At 32.7% G+C, this 20,774-nt stretch overlaps 1 protein-coding gene across 1 annotated transcript; it reads left to right on the top strand.

The window, feature by feature from the left end:
* The first annotated feature begins 131 nt into the window (after positions 1-131).
* On the top strand, positions 132-20,381 carry LOC128160771 (cytochrome P450 1A1-like). The gene is made up of 9 exons (XM_052824104.1): positions 132-3,157; positions 3,601-3,810; positions 4,025-4,154; positions 5,339-5,604; positions 6,178-6,305; positions 6,466-6,666; positions 16,136-16,397; positions 19,004-19,131; positions 19,280-20,381. The coding sequence occupies exons 1-9, from the start codon at positions 2,606-2,608 to the stop codon at positions 19,485-19,487; spliced, it is 2,085 nt and encodes a 694-aa protein (XP_052680064.1). The 5' UTR covers positions 132-2,605; the 3' UTR covers positions 19,488-20,381.
* Positions 20,382-20,774: the final 393 nt, after the last annotated feature.

Below are 20,774 nucleotides of genomic sequence, written 5' to 3'. Positions count from 1 at the left end.
TCCGTGTTTGTGCAATTCACAGGATATCATTTAAAATATAATGAATGATAAAGAAGTCAAGATGGTATTTAACAGCATGAGATATCTATTGATGTCAAAACGTATAAGATCCTAAATCATAATAACGCGATGATCAGTTGGAAAAAATGTACACGCTTGAGCAAACAGATAACAAACAAACTAACTACAGAAAGGGCCTAGAGATATAAACTATGTATGTGGAAATCCGTTTGCAATTATAGAAAGGTGGAAAAAAAACACGTAGCGAAATTAACCGTGTATATAATACATTTTTTTTTTCCATTTCAACACTTTTTTGTTGCGAGAAACCATATCAACCTCAAAAAGAACTTTATTATTGAATTTGTCAAAATAAAGTTCTTTCATTATCATAATTGATGGTCTTTGACAAAATCAAACGAGATACCCTGTAAATTTTTGATGATCAACAGTGCAACGCAAACAAGTCTTTTCCGTTCTATTTAATGTCTTTATATGCATATTTTTTATTTATAAAGAGGACGGGGTCACAAAATTAAACATATACTGGGTCTTTAGAAAACCCCATAAGTAATGCGTCAATTACATGTATTCAAAACGATTTGATTATTATTGATACGTATCAAGATGTGTAAATTTTATTCTTTCTTTTTTGATAACTATTATTTAATTAGCAGCTTTAATGACATAAGATGTCTTTTTTTTCAGATGGACTATAACTTTTAATAATTATGCGAGAAGTTTTGCATGAAAACAATGATTTTTTGAAGTGCCTAGTAACAAAAATTAACAGCTTATTTAAAGTTCCTTGAAGATGAAAGGAGAGAAACGCTATACACAAACTTAATCTATGTAGATTAATATGTGAATAACCTAAGGCAAAAATATGTGTGACTTCTTGCCCTTCATTTAAAAAGTGTGAATATCCGACACGTAACAATCTTGGTACAGGCATACATAAAAGATACCTCATGAAACGATGTGTGTATTTTTATTCTGATTCAGATATCTGTATAGTTGAAGTTTTTTGCATATTTGCATATTAGGACAGGTAATTTCTATTTATATCCAGATCAATAGTTTGTATTTTACATGGTTGCCTGACGTGAAACTGATAAAATAACATATTTATAGAATTATGATATCGGTTTTAATAGGTTTGTGAATTAAAAAAGATCAACAAACTATTTCAGAAAAACGAAAGAATGTCAATATCATTTGTGAAAAAAAAATATTACATTCCGTAGAAATTTGTTAAAAGAGTTAAAGAAAAGGTTTAAGTGTTAAAGAATTTTACACTTTAAAGTGTGAATTTTACACTTTAAAATGTGAATTTTACAGATTAAAATGTGAATTTTACAGATTAAAATGTGAATTTTACACTTTAAGGTGTAAAATTAATAGATTAAAGTGTGAAATTTACAGATTAAAGTGTGAATTTTACAGATTAGAGTGTAAAAATTACGGATTAAAGTGTAAAATTTACAGATTAAAGTGTAAAATTTACAGGTTAAATTGTGGGAAAAAAATGTGAAGTGCATATGTGGCACTATTACGCTTCCGTACATACCATCTCTTAAAAGATTAGGAAACATTGTAAATATGCTGCCATTGTAAGATACAGACACTGAAACGTGCTATTACTACGCAAGTTGTACGATTCTGTTTTTGAACGCTTTTAACGATACCGTTCGTTTTTAAGATGAAGTGGCACGTTTCAGTCCTTTTGTTTGAGGCGAACTATGAATTCAAATAATGGCGAGAGTAGTTACGCATCAAAAACGATGCTTTTCTGAAGTGTTTTGTAAAGAAAAAGGATGGCAAACTTTATGTTTGCTATTTTCTGAATAAAAGGAAACTCTATGCACAAAATTTATCTATGTAGGTCAATATTTTCAGAACTTAGGGCCAAAATATGTGTTGTATCTTATCTAACTTTTAAATAAAGGTAAATGAAGTATTGTGCAAGAAGCTTGAAATATAGAGAAACCCTGTAAAGCGGTACGTAGACTTTAGTGTTGATGTAGACATATATGTTGTTTTTGCTTGTGTGTATCCCGGTGTTGGTAACGACGGATTTTTTTTTCTCTTTATATGTCTATCTCATATAAGACAGTCAATATTGATCGCATTTTACATGAATGCTTGACATGACATACTTAATGCAAATACTATGCATATTATTAGTAAGTAGGTTGTACGAATTTTAGATCTTGCCTGATCATTAGAGAATGATTATTCTAATGTTTGATTCTTTCTTTCTTTTTTAGAGTTTTCCAAATTTTAAACGGAACAACTGCATTTACTTATTTTTTATTTATATTCATTTAAAGAATTATCGAGTTATTCTGGATTAGCTGCATCAATGCAATAATCTAGATAAAAACCAAGAATTGTGCTATAATATTGTTATCTACAATAAATTGTAAGCAACTCTTTTCAGCAAAATTAACCACATTATTTTCTTTATTGCTAGCATTTGTATGCCAATTATTTTACAGGTATTCTTTCCGGCGTCTGCCAACTATTAACAACTAACTGATACCCATTTTAATTACTCAACTGCATTTAAAATTTTGGCAAAAAGACGGTTGCAAATTTCAGTATGTTGGAGTACATTTTAAGCGTTGCTGTTTTAACAGCTTGTATTCTTATCGCTCTTCAATCTTACACCGTTGCTAAAGATAGTCCCCCCGGGCCCAAGGGGTTGCCCTTTTTTGGCATAATCTTTGAAGTCAATATCACAAAACTGCATGATAAGCTGTATGAATGGACACAACAGTATGGTGACGTTTTCCAGTTTCAAATGCTCGGCAAGAAATTTCTCTGTATCAGTTCAGTGGATGTTCTGCGTGAGACTTTTTTACAAGAACCATTTGCTACAGTTAGCGCAAATCGCTCTCCCACGTTTACTGGAAAATACTTATTAAAAAATTATTCAGATGTTGTCTTCGCATCACCTAGCTCGCTTTGGGAAAAACGAAGAAAATTTGTTCATCGTCTTCTTCACACATACGGAGAGGGAAAAGCGTCATTTGAAAATCAAATAGTGCAAAATCTGATTCCTTTCAAAGAAAAATTACGTCAAACCAGTGTAAAAGACGTAAATCCATTTGAAATCGTGGATGAATTTATACTGAGTTCTATCGAAATGCTGGTATGTTCTTGTTTTTGATATATATTGTTTTATGTTTAATTTGAAGAATGCTGAATGGTGTTCAAATTAACAATCAGATCTGCTTTAAACAATGAAATGTATTTTTGTCAAAAATCAATTATCTAGTAAAGACAAACTCCAATACTTTAAGTTTGAAATATGAATATTTTCATATCGTTAGCTATAGGCAAAGCTCTTTGCCTAAAGAAGGTAAATTTAGCCTTAAAATGACAACAACCATCCAGCCCTCTTTAAACTCCGAAACATTACATTTTATCTTTAATAACCTGGCGGTTTTGTTCTCAAAAATTGTATGTTTTCTATTATATTATTTTTTTTTATTTTTGATATTCAGATTGGTTAATAAGATGATATAAAGGATAAAAGAAATGAATGTTTCAAAGCCGTATGTATTTGTTATTTTCAATTGGTATTCTTGGCAGATCATCGGTCGAAGCTTTGGTAAAGAAGGTCCAATGCAGCCTTTACTGAAATTAGAACTGGATTTAGCAAATCGCCTCTCAAATCCAGGAACAGATGGAGTATTAAGTGTTTTCCCCTTCCTTCGCTTTCTACCACTTCCCCTATCATCCATCTATCATGATGCCAAAAGCGTACATCAAAAACTTTTAGACATTCTAGAGATGTTATCGGTAATGTATATATTTGTCTAATTTCAAAGCTTTCTCTGAATCAAAATCAAATATTGTGACATGAGCTTTTGGGAAACGTTGATAATTTATTTATCTTATTTTTATGACAGGGTTTTATTCAATTTATATTTTTTAAAACATTATTTTACATTTCATATATTTGTAAATTCTATAATGACAATTCTTTATCGATATATATGTTTATTGAATATAGAAAAACGACTGTGAAAAGACAGGGATATATCATTATATGAAAGAAACACTGAATGAAAAAGATGAAAATGGAAATATATGGTTCAATGATAAAAACATATATGCAGTACTTTTTAACATTACCGCAGGAGGTATCTCTCTCTCATTCTCTCTCTCTCACACACTCTCTCTCTCTCTCTCTCTCTCTCTCTCTTTCTCTCTCTCTCTCTCTCTCCAGTTAATAAAATATCGGCAAATTTTCGTGAAGAAAACACCTATACTTTAGTTCAACTGGCATGTCCTTTTCAAAATAAATAACACTCAAATGCAATATATTTCTAAAATATATATATATAACAGTACAATATTTTATGTTCATAGTGGTCACATTTTATAACAGTCGCATGGTACAAGCAGATTTATTTGTGGTTTTGAGGTCATTTAAAAAATTCAATATAGCAAGGGCATACATGTAATCATGTCAAAATTCACAATTGAATCATAAAAAAAATGTTATTTCGTAAATTTTGATAAACGTTGCAAACTTTTTACGATACGACTATTTGTAAGTAGAAACCGTAATTCATAATGCATATGTTGAATAATTTTGAAGGTCAAAGGGTTAATTTCATTAAAAACATAATTAATTTGTAAGATTATACAAGGATCGTAGAAGTTTTTAAGTTACATAGCATATTTCAAATTCACATGTTAAAGTTTGTCAGGACCAGGTAAGTGTATGCCCTTGTAATTAAGTGATTTATTTAGGTACTCAGCTTTAAGATATACGATATTTTATACAAAACTGAGGTTGGCTCATTATACAATGCATACTTATAGCAAAATGAAAATAAGACTAAATATGCAGCATTCTACTAATAATAATGTTAAACAAAACATTCATTTTTAATTTTCCGTTATCTATGACAATTATTTTTCTTCGCTAAAAAACAGCATGATAGCCTTCAATGACTTAACATAATGCGTCATTTTGAAGCATATGACGTTATTTTTTTTAGTACAGCAAGTACGACCTCTCGCTTATTTTTCAGTATGTACGATATAGCGGACATCAGGAATGAATAAATAAATAAGTACTTTCTAGGTTTGTGATATTCTGTGATGTCATAATGCACATTTACCGTATTTTTGTCTGAACAGAATTTATTGACAGCCTTACCTGTGCTGCGCTCTCTCTCTCTCTCTCTCTCTCTCTCTCTCTCTCTCTCTCTCTCTCTTTCTCTCTTTCTCTCTCTGGGTAAACACACATGCCCCCTCACGCGCGACATTTTTGAAAAACATATTTTAAATGCAATGACATGATGCTTCTCCACAGCATACCTAACAACGAGGGGAACTTTACTGTCTGCAATCCATATCCTTGCAAAAAGACCGGAACTACAAAGGTCTTTACAGAAAGAAGTAGATAAGGTAATTGGATGGAACGAGAATCCAAGACTCTCAGACAGAAAGAAGTGTCCACTGCTGGAAGCCGTTGTCATGGAAACACTTCGTTACATCTCCCATGCTCCAGTTCTTATACTTCATGCCTCTTCACAGTCCACAACCATCGGTGGTTACACTGTGGCGAAGGACACAGTGGTAGGTAGTTGCAGAACTGTGATATAAATACAATGTCAAAAGTGCAGAAAATGCAAACGAAGTTGCTACAATCAAACAGTTTAATATAAAGAAAAGGAAATTCGATCAAGATAAAATTTGTAGAAATTAAAATAGAGTCATATGCTTTATTGAACAATTGTATTCCCTCTTTAAGCTGCGAGACCGAAAAAGAGTATATCCGGTTTCAACGGTGCTTAGCAAATAAGAGCAATTGACTCCTCCTGGATAGCACCAGTTCACTGAAGGTTAATTCACACCGTTAGTCGATACTCACTAAAGCTCTGTTTATTGGGACAATGAAAATCAAACTTTTGTAGAAGACACAAAATTTAGTGACAGTGGAACTCTCTTCATTGAGAACTATTTTTTGTATTTTTAAACCAGCTTTCAAAACTACTAATAATACATACCAGACTGAGTGTTCTGATTATCGTATTGAAGATGTTATTGTTTTCTGTGTATGTTTGGATGTTCAATACGATACTGAATCTCTATTGTAAGTGAATGGATGAAAAATGTTCTTTTACCTCGCTATACTCTTTTGTTTTAAAGATCATTCCTAACGTCTGGACCATGCATCACAGTGAGAAATACTGGGACGAACCGTTCAGCTTCAAGCCTGAACGTTTTTTGGACGAAGATGGTCAGCTCTTGCCCGCGACACACCCAGTCAGGAAAAGGTACTCAATGTAAATCATTGGTATTTGATCAATATCTGATTTAACGTCTCAGTTTACTTTTAGACTAAGTCTGCATTCTTATGAATAAATAATATTATGCTTTCAGCTGTTATTCTTTGAAAAATAAAAGTAAATTTTTCATTTAAGCAATTCATTTTAGATTTGCAGCATTTGGATTAGGAAAAAGAAGTTGCATAGGCGAAGTCTTTGCAAAATCTCGGATCTTTTTGTTCTTGTCCTCGCTGATGCAAATGGCTACTATCAGCGAACCGGCAGAAAGTGATTTACTTGACTTTGAGCCCGGAAAAATGGCTCCCGGAATAGTTTTACAGCCACAAGAATACAAAGTTCGATTTTTATTGCGATGAATCTCGCAACTCTTGTGAATTAACGAATAAAAAATGATAGTATTGTAATCATTTATGATGAAAAAGACTTCTGTAAATGTGGAAAATAAATGATACATTTAAACAAAGTATAACATATTGCAAATGTAGTGAAATTGAACTTTAAACTAACCATAGAATTGGGTTTTTTTTATCTTGTTACAATAAAAAGGAGTTGTAATGATTCTTACATATATCTGAGATAATGATTTAAGCTAGCTATCACATTTCAGATTTTTTATCATTAAAATGATATAGGTATTATCTATTCAAAATGGACATCAAGATCAATATTGATACCATGGTATTTAGAATGACTGTAAAGATAACCCTTTGCATGGTCATCCTAAATTCTAAAAAAAAATTAGTAAAATATACGGTGCATGTATGAACATGTGCAAAACAATAATTGTGAACTTGATTTGAAGTCTAGTTCTTTATCTTGTGTATGCTAAAATATCTGATTTCATATTTTAGATACATGGTGAAAATAGAATAAAATTATAAGACAAATTTTAACTTTTTGGCTTTCTGTTCAAACTATTATACATATAAAAGTAGAAATCGACATCTACATTGTCACCAATAGTTTGCCAAGGTTCTGTGTGTGTATATATTTCTAGTACGGCTTGCATTTGATTTCAAATCGCATTTGACCTTTGACCTCGTAGAAATGAAGAAATCTGCAACAAGAATCTGCAATATTTATCAGATTCACAAATAGAGCCCCCTTTCTTTTTCGTGCAAGGATTCAATCCTTATATGACAATGACAATATGACAATAATATTTGACCCTCAAATTCATTATTTCTTCTTAAGATAACGTCTAGCAAAGTGTTAATACCGTTTGTTCAAATTTTTACAAAGTCTGCAACTCTGACTGTGTTTTTACTCCAGACCGCTTTTAAGGCTACGTATCTGAATAAACATTTAAGCTCCAGTCGTTTCCGCAGACCTTTACTTTGTGAAACTTCGGGGCATTATTTCACACATCTAAATCTTATTGCCTGCTAAATTTGAAATGAAATGAACCAAATTGAAGTTTCACGAAGGATGACTCCTCCTTTTCAGACCCCGATTTTTCTTTGAATTTACTTTACATTTTCTCTCAGTTCGGTTTTTTTCCGACTTAGCTGAAAAACATGACTGGCCTTAAAGGAGCATGGTCACGATTTTGGTCAAAAATTATTTTTCCGATTTTATTGATTACAATGCTTAGTGAAGCCATTTTTAATATGCAACCAAAATTAGAGTGACATTTGTTGAGTAATAAGCGAGTTACAGAGCTTACAATTCTTTCTTATGTAAACAAAGCTTTTGTTTACATTTTGAATGTTGAAAGTGAAAGCCAAATTTTAGACCTTAAATGAATGTGTTAAACATTAGGAATAGTTTATCCATGCTTGAAATTAATAAGAATTAAGACAAATCAGCTTGTTAAAGATTTTTTACTGTTATATTAAACCTATGTAAACAAAAACAGGACACGAGCCTTGTTTATATATCAAAGAATTGTGAGCTCTGTATCTTGCTTATAACTTTATGACTGACTCTCAAATTTCATTCCATCATTAGAATTGCATTTCTACAGCATTATAAATAATAAAAACAACAAAATAGAATTTGACCAAAATCGTGACCATGCCCCTTCATTTCGAACTTTCCGGCTTGTAATCCACAAATTCTTGAAAGTTAATAGATTTTCGAGCACGCACGTTTCAACTTAACTCAGTTTAACCAACGTGGTCATCCAACACCTTCAAATAGCCGCTCACGACAAGAGTTTGACCTTGCCTGTTTATTTCTTAGTCATCTCAACCAACGCTAAGCGCCTATCTATTCATTAAGCTTAACAACATTGGATGAAACGCTGGATAGCCATCTGCCCTTCTTTCTATCATCATCCAAATTGACTACACAACTAAATATTTTTTACCTTCTCTGAAATAACAAGCGACAAAGCTTAGGGGTAACGCTCTCTCCTTCGATTCTAAGGGTTTTTGGATCGATACCGCAATGCGGAGAAGTGACGTTTTCTTTTCTTCAAATTTACTGATTTCCTGCAAAAGATTTGATCAAAACAAGAGGACCAATAAGTGGTGTAAATACCTTCCAATTGTTCCATGAACAATCAGTCTGTTAGCTATTATTTTTTTCCTTTCTTTATTTTCGGGGGACAACTTTTTTTATTTCTAGAGATATTGAAATAGTTTTTCTTTATGTAATTTACCATTAAAAGTTATGGTACGAAATGACCCTCTGCTTCATAACTCCCAGAAATCACAAAGTAAGTGAAAAGTGCGTGTGAAAAGTTTGTTATCGCTACCCCTCTAAAATCGTTAGAGGTAGAGACTTGAAATGTGTTACTGTGTTAAGTTCACATAGAGGCTCCTTCAATCTATTCATACCGAAAAGGTCCAGGACCCCTTTTTAGCAATTATTGCCCCTGAAAGTTTTGAGCATTCAATAAAACCACTTGCAACCTTTTTACAATACCTCGTGAAGACTTCAGATTACCTAGGATAGAAGCGTCTACCGATCAAAATGATCGTAAAGGTCAAAGGTAAAGGCTATTTAAAAATCTGTGTATTAATGAGTTTTTACATTTCTTTTATTTATGAAGATTTTGAAAACAAATCATGACTACTTAAGACATTTCAAAATATAATCCTTCAGCTCCTACCTTAAAACAATTATAGAGTTATTGCCCCTATTGTACTAAATGTTTGTTATCGCTTCTTTTCATAAACCGTAAGAGGTAGAGACTTGAAATTTTTACCAATGTCTTTAGTATTCTTAGAGGCTCCATCAATTTATTCATTCTGAAAGTTTTTTTATTTTCGTAAAAACACTAATTACTTTTGAACCTTACATCGTAGGGCCATCAGACCACTTCAAATTGAAAAGTTGACCTTACCAGTCAAAATGACATAACGGTCAGAGGTCAAACAACAACAAAATTGCTTATTCTTAAAAAGGTTTTTTTAACTTTTATTGAAACAAAAATATTTTAAACATAAAAAATAATGAAATGGACATACTTCTAATTTTTCGAGAACAATTGGTCTATTAGTTATATATGGTGTTCGGTTTTAACTTTCGTCAAATAAAAAACAAGAGACGCTATGCACAAACTATTATGTCATACCGAGATCTATATATTTACATAACCTGAAAATGTGTGTTATTTCTTATCAGAAATGTACTTTGAAACATCAGGTACTGATGTTAGCATACAACATTTAAAAATAAAAAGCTGTGCACACATTATGTTTAGAGCTTTATCTACATGACCCAAGTGTTTTAATTTGGACAAAAATACTATTGGACACGTATCAATATAGATACATCTAGAAAACCTAGAAAAAAGGTATTTAGTGTAGATATAAAAGTTGCTTGACATATTTTGTTTTTGCTTTTAGTTTTGTGTGTCCTGGGGTAAGTGAGAACGGTATTGTTTCTATCTAAAACGTGATTTTGTTAGTAGAATTGCATTTTTCCCATCTTCGAGCCAAGAATTTACGATACAATTTGCTTCTTTTTTATTGTGCATTTTCCTAAGCAAGTAAAGGATGACTGCTCTTATATGTAACGCCGTGTTTTGGCCCAATTTCGGTCACTTTTGTTACATTTATTCTTCCCTCAATTTTACTTTAAGTCATTTGTTACATAGTTTACTTATTTTCCAATAGATATATAATGTCATAAGGATTATAAACTGCGATGCAATAAAATAATTCTTTGTTCTCCTACCCAAGTTGCTCTCTGCAAATATCTTGCATTTAGGTTTGTTCGCTCTTGATTGAAGATAAGACACATAAAAATGCATGAAGGTTGATCTAATATTGTACTGAATGGTCTAAAATCAGAATAGCGGTACTACATCTTCTCTCTGTCTGTCTGTCTGTCTCTGTCTCTTTGTCTGTCTGTCGATCGGTCGGTCGGTCTCTCTCTCTCTCTCTCTCTCTCTCTCTCTCTCTCTCTCTCTCTCTCTCTCTCTCTTTCAGCGCATGTTGCCATTTAATTTGAAAGGTTTCAAAACAAAATATAAAGCATATGATAATGGTTGGTATAAGTAGACATTGATGGTCGTAAACCAGTAGCTGATTGTGATGTCAACAATTTACGCGTTTGAAAAAAATAACAAATATATTAGACAGTAACGCATAGAATCAATCGTCTCTTAATGATATCTCAGAGAAATGAAGAAACCATCATTCAGTTATATTGAATTGAAATATGCATGGAAAAATAATATTGCCTAACAATTTGAATGCTACCTAACACGTCACGTGACGGTTTCTACTACTCATAAAGTTACCTAGGGTTAAATATCACGTGTTAAATTATTCTATCACATGTTTATCTCAATATGCGGTGGATATCACTCATGAGATAAATTTTTGGTATTACACTGTGTGTTCTTAAGGAAGGAGTCTTCTCGTCATCAAACATACTTCTTATAATAAGAAATTCATGAAATTTTGACACAGTCAAACGGATCATATTACCAAATGATTCTATCAGTTTGATAAAATTAGACCTTTTTGTTTTCGCATAAAGGTCAGGTCAAGGTCACTACTTTTTTCTCAACATAAAGGATGATAAAATTAAGTGCAGCTTTCTGTAGTTCTGTAGATATTTGTTTAAGATTTGAAGATTTTATTCTTCAATAAAATGCTAGAATATCAGAATGTCACTCAGCTCATACTACTAAATTGGAATGAATATTTATACTAAAAATTGATATTGCTTAGCCCACATTTCCTCTAATTTTCTTAGATTTTGAACAAATTTTGATTATTTTTTTTATGCTTCCAATAATAAAATATTTCTGATATTTATATATAATGAAGACTTAATATAAAGATATAAATTAACAGAAAAGCTATTATATTGATCATTTAATAAGAGAGAAAAAATAATTTTAGTGATTTTTTTCACAAAAATTAATGTATAGAATGGGCACTTTAAAAACTTATGAAAATGTAATTTGATAGGCAAATCATATTTTATCAACATATTTCGAAACCCAAGTATCATATCATTAGTTCACATTAGTGAAAAAATCCAACATTAATGTTATTGCTTTTATAATGCTAAAACAGACTCATTAATCTACAGCAATGCTGAATTGCGAAACATGTGATATTTTCTTGCGCCAATATTAGCCAAAAATATAGTCCTTGGTAGATTCTAAACACCGATTACTTTTTCTATGCCAAGTTGTATGATAGTAAAAAAGAAAGAAAATATACAATTTTAATTTCCTTTCATCTTGATTTAATGAACAATTTATCATATTTACGTTTGACAAGTCGAAAACCAGAAAAGACATAGATGTTCGATCATAAAATGTTTGTTTGTTAAACTTCAATGAACTTTTTTCCATGCGAAAAGTTGCTAACGTCTTGTAAATAATATGTTGTGCGGTTCATAATTAAAAGTTTTACAGAAAAAGTTGAGATTAACAAATTATTTGGTAAAACATGTGATAAAAAGAATCTCTCGTTGTTTGCAATGGTATATGATTTTTATCCAACGAGTTGTGTGTTTTCTATCCCCGAACCTTGGCGAAACACACAACGAGTTGGATAAAAATCATATACCATTGCAAACCATGAGAGATCCTTTATATATTCAACAGGTCAAAGTATACCGTTTACAACAGGGAAAGCGAACGCAAGAAGAAACAGTTTTTGTCTGCTTTACCATGAGCGCATGTTTGTCTATTGATCTCCTGTTTATATATTAAGCTTATATATACCATTGAATGGTAGTTGTATATATATATATATATATATATATATATAACTATATATATATATAACTATATATATATATATATATATATATATATATATATATATATATATATATATATATATATATAACTATATCATGATACGTAAAACCATCTCAAAGAACGTTAATCCATCCGAAATTGTGGATGAATTTATACTGAGTACTATAGAAGTTCTGGTAAGTTCCTGGCTCACAATCTTAACCCTCTTTTAACCTTGGAAATTTTGCTTTCATTATTCAAGTTGATATTAATCAGTTGACCCGATACAATTGCTATCTTTTATTTGTCGTAAGTTGTCGTTTTTTGTTGCGTTAACAATTCAACATTTCTAGCATCTTCTTGAAGAAGACATGACCAATTCTTTTAAGGTATGGTATGAGATATGATATCATTTCCGTCAGAGGAACGTAAATTATATTTTTCATAATCAATCTTGTTCCATCGCAGCCCAAGAGGCAAACCACAATTGCTAAAATGTGATAATTTTTCAAACAGGTTCTTTTTACTTCTGCACATATCAACGAAGAAATGAATTCATAATTATGTAGAACAGGAAGTCTTCTACAAATATTGTAACTTAAATTATCATTATAATATCATTGTATATTAATAGAATCATTCATTATTACGGGTGTGGAATAGTAAAATTCTACCTATGGGACATGATTCATGGTCTAGAACGAGGCTCCGTCGAGTCCTAGACAGTGAATCTTGGCCCCGAAATAAAATTTCACTAATCCACACGAGTATATAGATAATGATTATTTTTCTAGCATTACTTTACATATAAAACAATGTCTGATAGCTTTTTGTTATGACCTTCAGTTTGCCTTCGATTGATGTTTTCGCTCTACAAATAGTGCGAGTCAATACGAGAGCATCCGAGAACTGTTTTAATGAAAATATGCTAAGATACAATCAATTAAGCAAAACAATTCCTTATTGGTTTTAGCTTATTTAATCATTCATCTTTTTTTACAGCATACTTTGTTTACATTTTATTGCGGCGTAGTAATACCTAGTGTAAAAAGAAAAATCTAACACTGCTGTCTTACAGTTGACAAACCGAAAGCCCTCAAATAGAATTGTGACCTCTGGGGTAGGGATTCTGAGTCCAAGACGGTGTCATAATGGCATTCAGTATTAATGTATACAATATTTTAAAATCATCTGACATTGAATAAAAATTGATTGCATATTTGAAAAAGACCATAAAATCATTATTAAAATAGCTCTTAATTCCATGACAAATAAGAGAGGGGTTCTAGTTTAAAGAGGGAAGGTTTGGGAATGATTATAGAGCATAAAATGTTTAAAAAGCTTATTCTCTTGTTCTGTTCTTAAATGTGATGATGTGATAGATGATTACATTTTGTGAAGAGACTGAAGCTATTTAAGCTGTCTATCAACGTTAAGATATCATGATAGCTTTGGAAGCGAGAGCTCAGTCCGGAGGCTGCATTCTGGGTTTTTTTTAATTTACTGACTTGGAATAAAGATAAAATGCAAATTTAGAAAGAAAAAAAAGAAGACATGTATAGTAAGGTAATACTATGGTACTAAGGTAATAGTTAAATGAGGCATATTGCCTCTTGTAATATCTTGCAAATGATAAGCTGGTAGATTTTTTTTCTAAATTCAAATAGGTATACAAGCATAATATAGGAGATAAGGACCAAAATTTGTAAATGTATCAAAAACTTTATTCATAAATTATTTTCAATTTGAAATACTTGGCAGATCATTGGTCGAAGTTTTGGCAAAGAGGGACCGTTGCAACCTTTATTAAAATTAGAACATGATTTAGTAAACCGCCTTGCCAATCCAGGATCGGATGCACTGTTAAGTGCGGCCCCATTCCTCCGTATTCTTCCACTACCAATGTCATCGGTTTATCGTGAATTGAAAAGCATACATCAGAGATTTTTGGACACTCTCGAGATGTTAACGGTATTGTTTATCTTTTCATTTTATATTTTGATAACTTAACCTAGTTACAATACTTTTAAAATTAAAGGATTTTCATTTTTTTTTTTTTTTTTGTAAACGTTTGCACTTTTAAATTTCAATGTTCTGTTGTAATATCTGAAGGATTTTGTCAATTTATCTATTTTCAGTTTATAAAATCAATTCTATAGCACTTAACACTTAAATGCTTATTAAATAACCAGAATTCCTTATTTAAAAGGCATTCATTAAATACATGCTTAGAAAGAGGACTGTGAAAAAACAGGAATATATCATACTATGAAGGAAGCATTGGAGGAAAGAGATGAAAACGGGAAGATGTGGTTCACTGATAAAAACATTTCTGCAGTACTTGTCAATATCACAGGAGCAGGTCTCTCTCTCTCTCTCTCTCTCTCTCTCTCTCTCTCTCTCTCTCTCTCTCTCTCTCTCTCTCGTTTTGAATGTTGAAGTAAAAATTTCAGTTGTAGACCCTAAATGAATGTGATAGACGGTCAGAACTATTTATTTATGCTTAAGGATGCCGATTTGGGTTTGTTTGCAGAAAAACTACAATAGCTAAACTCTTCATTTTTTAACCATATGTCAGTTAAACCAATTCTAGTAACTTTGCAAAGTTTCAAGAAAATCGAACGTCTGGTTTTTTAATAGGGATCATCTCAAAATAGAGGTACATTTACTTTAGGAATATATAGGAAACTGTCATTTTCCGCACTTCGAAGCAGATTAAAAAATACTACAATTTATAGTTTTTTTCTCAAATTGTTAAATATGATTGGTAATATCATTTCCTACCGTATATGTAAAATATACTAAATTCTACCGTTTTGTTTTTAGTGGGGGGCCATCTCAAAATATTAAAATGCACCGAAGTTTGCTATATATTTGGAATGTTACGAATGAAGATTGGTAAAATGGATTTATTCAAGAAATAACGTACTCCTACAAAGCTTTATTTTATCATTACGCCATAAAAGCACAATGGCAATGCTCCCCTACTGCACAACGGAAAAATCGTGTTAAAAATAAAAAAAAATTTTAAAAATCTAAATATTTTTATCTGTATTTTGTTTATTGTGTTCAATTTTATAAATGACATCGTTAAAATTTCATAAGAATATCAATCCACTTTAATATACTAGAATGCGCAAAAACTAAAATCGGCCTCCTTAGAATGATTTAGAATAGAGAGAAATCTGCTTAAAAAGAACTTTTAACGGTATATTAAACCAATGTAAAGAAAAAAAGAAACACAAGCCTTGTCAACAAGAAAAATTGTAAGCCATGTATTTTGCCTATAACAAGTCTGGCACTTATATTTGGTTTTCAATAGAAATGCATTTTTAAATAATTATAACACTAAAAATAAAAAAATTAAATTTGCCCAAAATTGTGTCCATTTCCCTTTAATTTCTTAATAGGAGATGGATTGGGGTGTGGACAATGTCTCTTATTTACTAATTTGATCTTTTTTTGTCAAATGTTAGACCAACAGGCTCAGTATCTTTTAAAAATTGTATGTTCTAACATTATGTTAAACTAAAAACAAAAGTGGCCGGGAGGAGAGGGGTTACAGGCCTTCCTTAAACCCCTCCCCTCAATGACTATATACCTACAATTAAGAGTAACATGTTTATAATGCAACGACATGGTGCTTATTTTCATCATATTTAACAACAAGGGGAACTCTACTATCCGCCATTCATATGCTTGCAAAAAGACCGGAACTTCAGAAATCCTTGCAGAGAGAAGTAGACGAGGTCATCGGACGGGGCCAGGAGCCAAAACTCTCAGACCAGAAGAATTGTCCACTGATGGGAGCCGTCGTCATGGAAACACTGCGTTACATCTCCCATGTCCCGGTTCTTATACTTCATGCCACTTCACAATCCACAATCATTGGTGGATACTGTGTGGAGAAGGACACAGTGGTAATTTTATGCAGAAATATTGAATATATACTATCGGTAAAAAGAAACTGTGAATTATCTAATATATGAAAAAACATTTAAAAATTCAGTGACCAAATTAAATTTTTTGTAATACTCTTAACACATGTATTCGTAACAAAATCTCAAAACACATAATGTCAACGTCAAATAACGTCAATTTTAGCACACTCGAAAGTCACTTTTATTTGAAATTGAATTCGCAAAATTAATAACGCGTCTGACCACCATTTGCGTTCAAACATGCTTGATGCCACTAAAGTGTTCAGAAATGCTTGAGGGATGTTGTTCCAGATGTTGGTTAAAGCCTGGCCTAAATCAGGCAATGTCACTGACTGATTTGGTAAACGGCGTAAACTTCTCTCCATTTCATCCCAGACGTGCTCGATTGGCGACAAATCGGGGGAAACAGCTGGCCAAGGCAAGACATCGACATTCTGTTGAACAAACAAGTCCCTGACTACACGTGCAACGTGTGGCCTTGCATTGTCTTACTGCAGAGTGATGTGCTGTTGATGTCTCTGTATGAAGGTATCACATGACGCTGAATAATTTCACCTTGAGAGCGTACGCCGGTGAGATTTCCATTGACAATTTGTAGAGGGGTCCTTCCATGTGCTGATATTCCACCCCACACCATAACGCTACCTCCACAAAATTGTCGACGTTGCACAAGCGTCCTGGTAACGCTCCCCAACGCGACGATACACCCTACAACGGCCGTCACTGCTATCCAAATGAAATCTGGATTCATCAGTGAACAGAATATTCGCCCAGTCCTGTATTCTGAATCGCAGATGTCGTGTGCACCAAGTTAGTCTGGCGATACGATGACGTTGAAGCAGTACTGGGCGCACCGCTGGACGTCTTGGTCTGATGCTTTGCTCGCGCAGACGATTACGCACAGTTCTTGGACTAATACGTCGAAGCCCTGAAATCCTACGGGCAGTCAAACTTTCTGTCTGGAAACGATTTTCTAATCTGGTTGTCCTGTTGACGTGACGTCACACGAGGTTGCCCAGAGCGCAGTCGATCCTGAGTGTTGCCAGATTGTTGAAAACGCCTCCATAATGACAGGATGGTGTTCCGATGAACTCCAAAGTGTCTTGCTACAGTATTTTGTGCCATTCCAGCTTGCAGCAGCAGCACGATTCCGTTGGTTTTTGTTGAGTCGTGGAATGACATAGGGGTAAATTTTGTTGAAACTAAAGTTATTTCCTTAACAAAAAAAGTTTAAACAAATCCTTTACAGTTTTTATTCCAAACAGTATTGGCCCCTAAAAATAGTGCGTACAAATTCTTCAATACACAACAGGTGCTCACTAACCATAAAAAAATGTCCGTGCACCCGGACGGTTACCATCCGATATTGTCAAAAACATTACCATTATCGATTGTTTCAATTTTATAAATACAAACAATAGATATAGAAATATTATACCAAATTTTATACTTAGTAATGCACAGTTTCTTTTTTCTGCTAGTATATAAAACAGTGGAGGAATAAAAAAGAAAAGGGAATATGATAAAACAGTTTATTGTAAAAAGAGGGATTCTTTCATTATGAAAAGATTTTTGGGTGGTAAAATAGAAAAAAAACAATTGTTCTTTCTCGTTGGAACTTTCTATTTCTTGACTCGTATTTTAACATGCACGTCTGCATGTTTTGGAATTTAAATTATGCCTTGAATGCACCATTGAAGATTTTAACTCTTCCTCCAACTGCAAGTCATAGGACTAATAAGGGTGACTTCTGTAGGGCTAAGCAGATGATGGAAGTTGACTTCCCGAAGATGGGGAAGAGACCGCACATTTAGCCCCTGCGTGAGCTTGTACACCTTGTACAAATAGTACCTTGGTGGATTGAGACAAAATAGATAAATTGTTTTTCTATGACACAACACACAACATCAAGTGGTAGTTGGGCTCACTTCCATAAAGACATTTTCTTTTATTCAACCCCATTGTCAAAATTCCAAAAAAGAGGTACCGGTATTCCTATAATTTGTTCCAAGTTAAAACTTCCGTCCCTTTCTCACTTTAAATAAAATTACACATACCAGTACAATTTAAATCGATTAAAGGGGGAAATTCCATTTATTGACACCAAATGTATTTCAACCTTGAGAACTTTTAACACCAAAAAATTTGCGAAGATTTATTTTGGGAATAGTTTTCTTTTATTATTCGGAAGTCACCCGGAATGCCTCGCAAAATTTTTCAACGTTAATATCCAAGTGCTTTCATGCTTCTTGTAATGCAAAATCTCCTTTATTGTTTTTTATCTTTGTTGTGTAATGAAATCTGAAAAATAATCTAGTTTGGGAGTTTCAAAAGAGAAATCTTGGTACTTTTTCATACTTAAAGTAGGTTTTGAATGAACATATTTTAAGACAATGTGCTTCATAACTGTCCTAGGAAAGGGTATAGTACTTGATACAAGTCTGATTGTCATGATTATCGCATTGAAAATATAAATGTTTACAATATACGTTTCGTTTTTATACCATACTAAATGAGTGCAGAAGAATGACAATGTTGGTATCTGGATAAAAATTCATTTAAATGTATTTCCTCTTTTACAATAGATTGTTCCTAACGTCTGGGCAATGCATCACAGTGAGAAATACTGGGACGACCCATTCAGCTTCAAGCCTGAACGTTTCCTAGACAGAGAGGGTCAGCTATTGCCAGCCACAAACCCAATCAGAAAAAGGTACGCCTTGTAAATCGTCAGTAAACGATAAATGTCTGCATGACAGCATCAGTATGCGTTATTATAAGAATTTGAAATTGTTTTTCGAGAAAAATATGAAATGTTTTACCTAGTGGGTAAAGGATTTTTTTTAATTAATTCGTTTTAGATTTGCAGCGTTTGGATTAGGAAAGAGAAGTTGTATAGGCGAAGTTTTTGCAAAATCTCGGATCTTTCTTTTCTTGTCTTCGTTGATGCAAATGGCGACTATTGCAGAACCAGAAGGAAAACCTTTACCTGATCTTGATCCCAGAAATATGGTTCCTGGAGCAGCCTTACAGCCACAAGAATATGATGTTCGATTTTTATTGCGATGAATTCCAAAACTGCTTTGGTGAAAAACACGCAAACACAATTATTACCATGAACAAAATTCATTCCTGGAGGATTTTAATTTTAGCTCATAATTTGTAAACCCGAATACTAATACATATTAACCAAAGAGAGGTTCCTACAAGGAAAGAAAAATATCCTTATTGATTTGTGCTTAAGAAACATTTTGAATTACTGAAAGCTTCCAGCATACCACTTCTGTAGCATGCTAAGAAGTCTTTACAAAAATGATAAGCTATTCAAATATATCAATCAATATATATTACTGGTTGACAATTAATTTTTAAATTGTAAACATATCAATCAATATGTAAAAACTATTACTGGTTGATAGTTAATTTTTAAATTAAGATCAATAAAAACAATTTTGAAAGAAAGATCAATAATCTTGCAGTCACAAAATTACGAAAATCATTTTACTTATTTTGAATTATAAACTTAAGGATGTTCTAAAGGATATAATACCAATCAGACCCAACCTAACACCAAAGTAAATCCCAACTAAACCCCGGGTTTACTTTTGGGATTACTTGGGGTTCACTTTGGGTCTGCTTTTTGGGGTTTACTTTTGTTTACTCGGAAATTGCTTGTGGGGTCAACTGTGAGCACTGAAGTGAGAAGCACACCAGTGTTTTTTTCTTACCATCTTACTGCCTGTAATCCATGCCCCTTGTATATTCCAAATACATATGTAGCGTCTGATTTCAGGGGTATACTTCTGATCGGGGTTTACTCTCTGTGTCCACTCTGGGTTTACTTTGTGTTTACATTGGGTTTACTCTAGTAAACCCGAAGCAAAGCCAGAGTAAACCCGGAAAGTAAATCCAGGGTTTAGTTGGGGTTCACTTTCTGTTAAGTTGGGTCTGATCGGTATTGTACATACGAGAGAGAGAGAGAGAGAGAGAGAGAGAGAGAGACTTGCTTACTGCCCATTTGTCATTTAAAGTGTTACATAAATTATACTGGCAATCAAAATCTACATTTGCATGAACAGACCCTGTAGGCTGCTTTAGAATATATTTGCTCATTTGCAATACGAAAAATGAGAAGCTGTTGATAATTCTCCCGAATGGAGGTCATAAACAAATTTCAAAATCGCAAGTTTATACCCCTACTTGAATTTAAATTTTAAAAGTTAATAAGCTCTATTTATCTAGTAATTCTGAAAAGAGTTGCTGCTTTGAATTCGGTTTGTCTTTTATTGGAGTAAAAATTAAAAAATGAGCTCCGGTTGAAATATGTATAACCTTTGCTTAATATTTTACGTATTT

The sequence above is a fragment of the Crassostrea angulata genome, chromosome 8 (genome assembly GCF_025612915.1).
Source record: "Crassostrea angulata isolate pt1a10 chromosome 8, ASM2561291v2, whole genome shotgun sequence".
NCBI lineage: Eukaryota > Metazoa > Mollusca > Bivalvia > Ostreida > Ostreidae > Magallana > Magallana angulata.
Note: the sequence above shows the minus strand (reverse complement) of the source record. Positions and strands in the feature narration are given on the sequence as shown.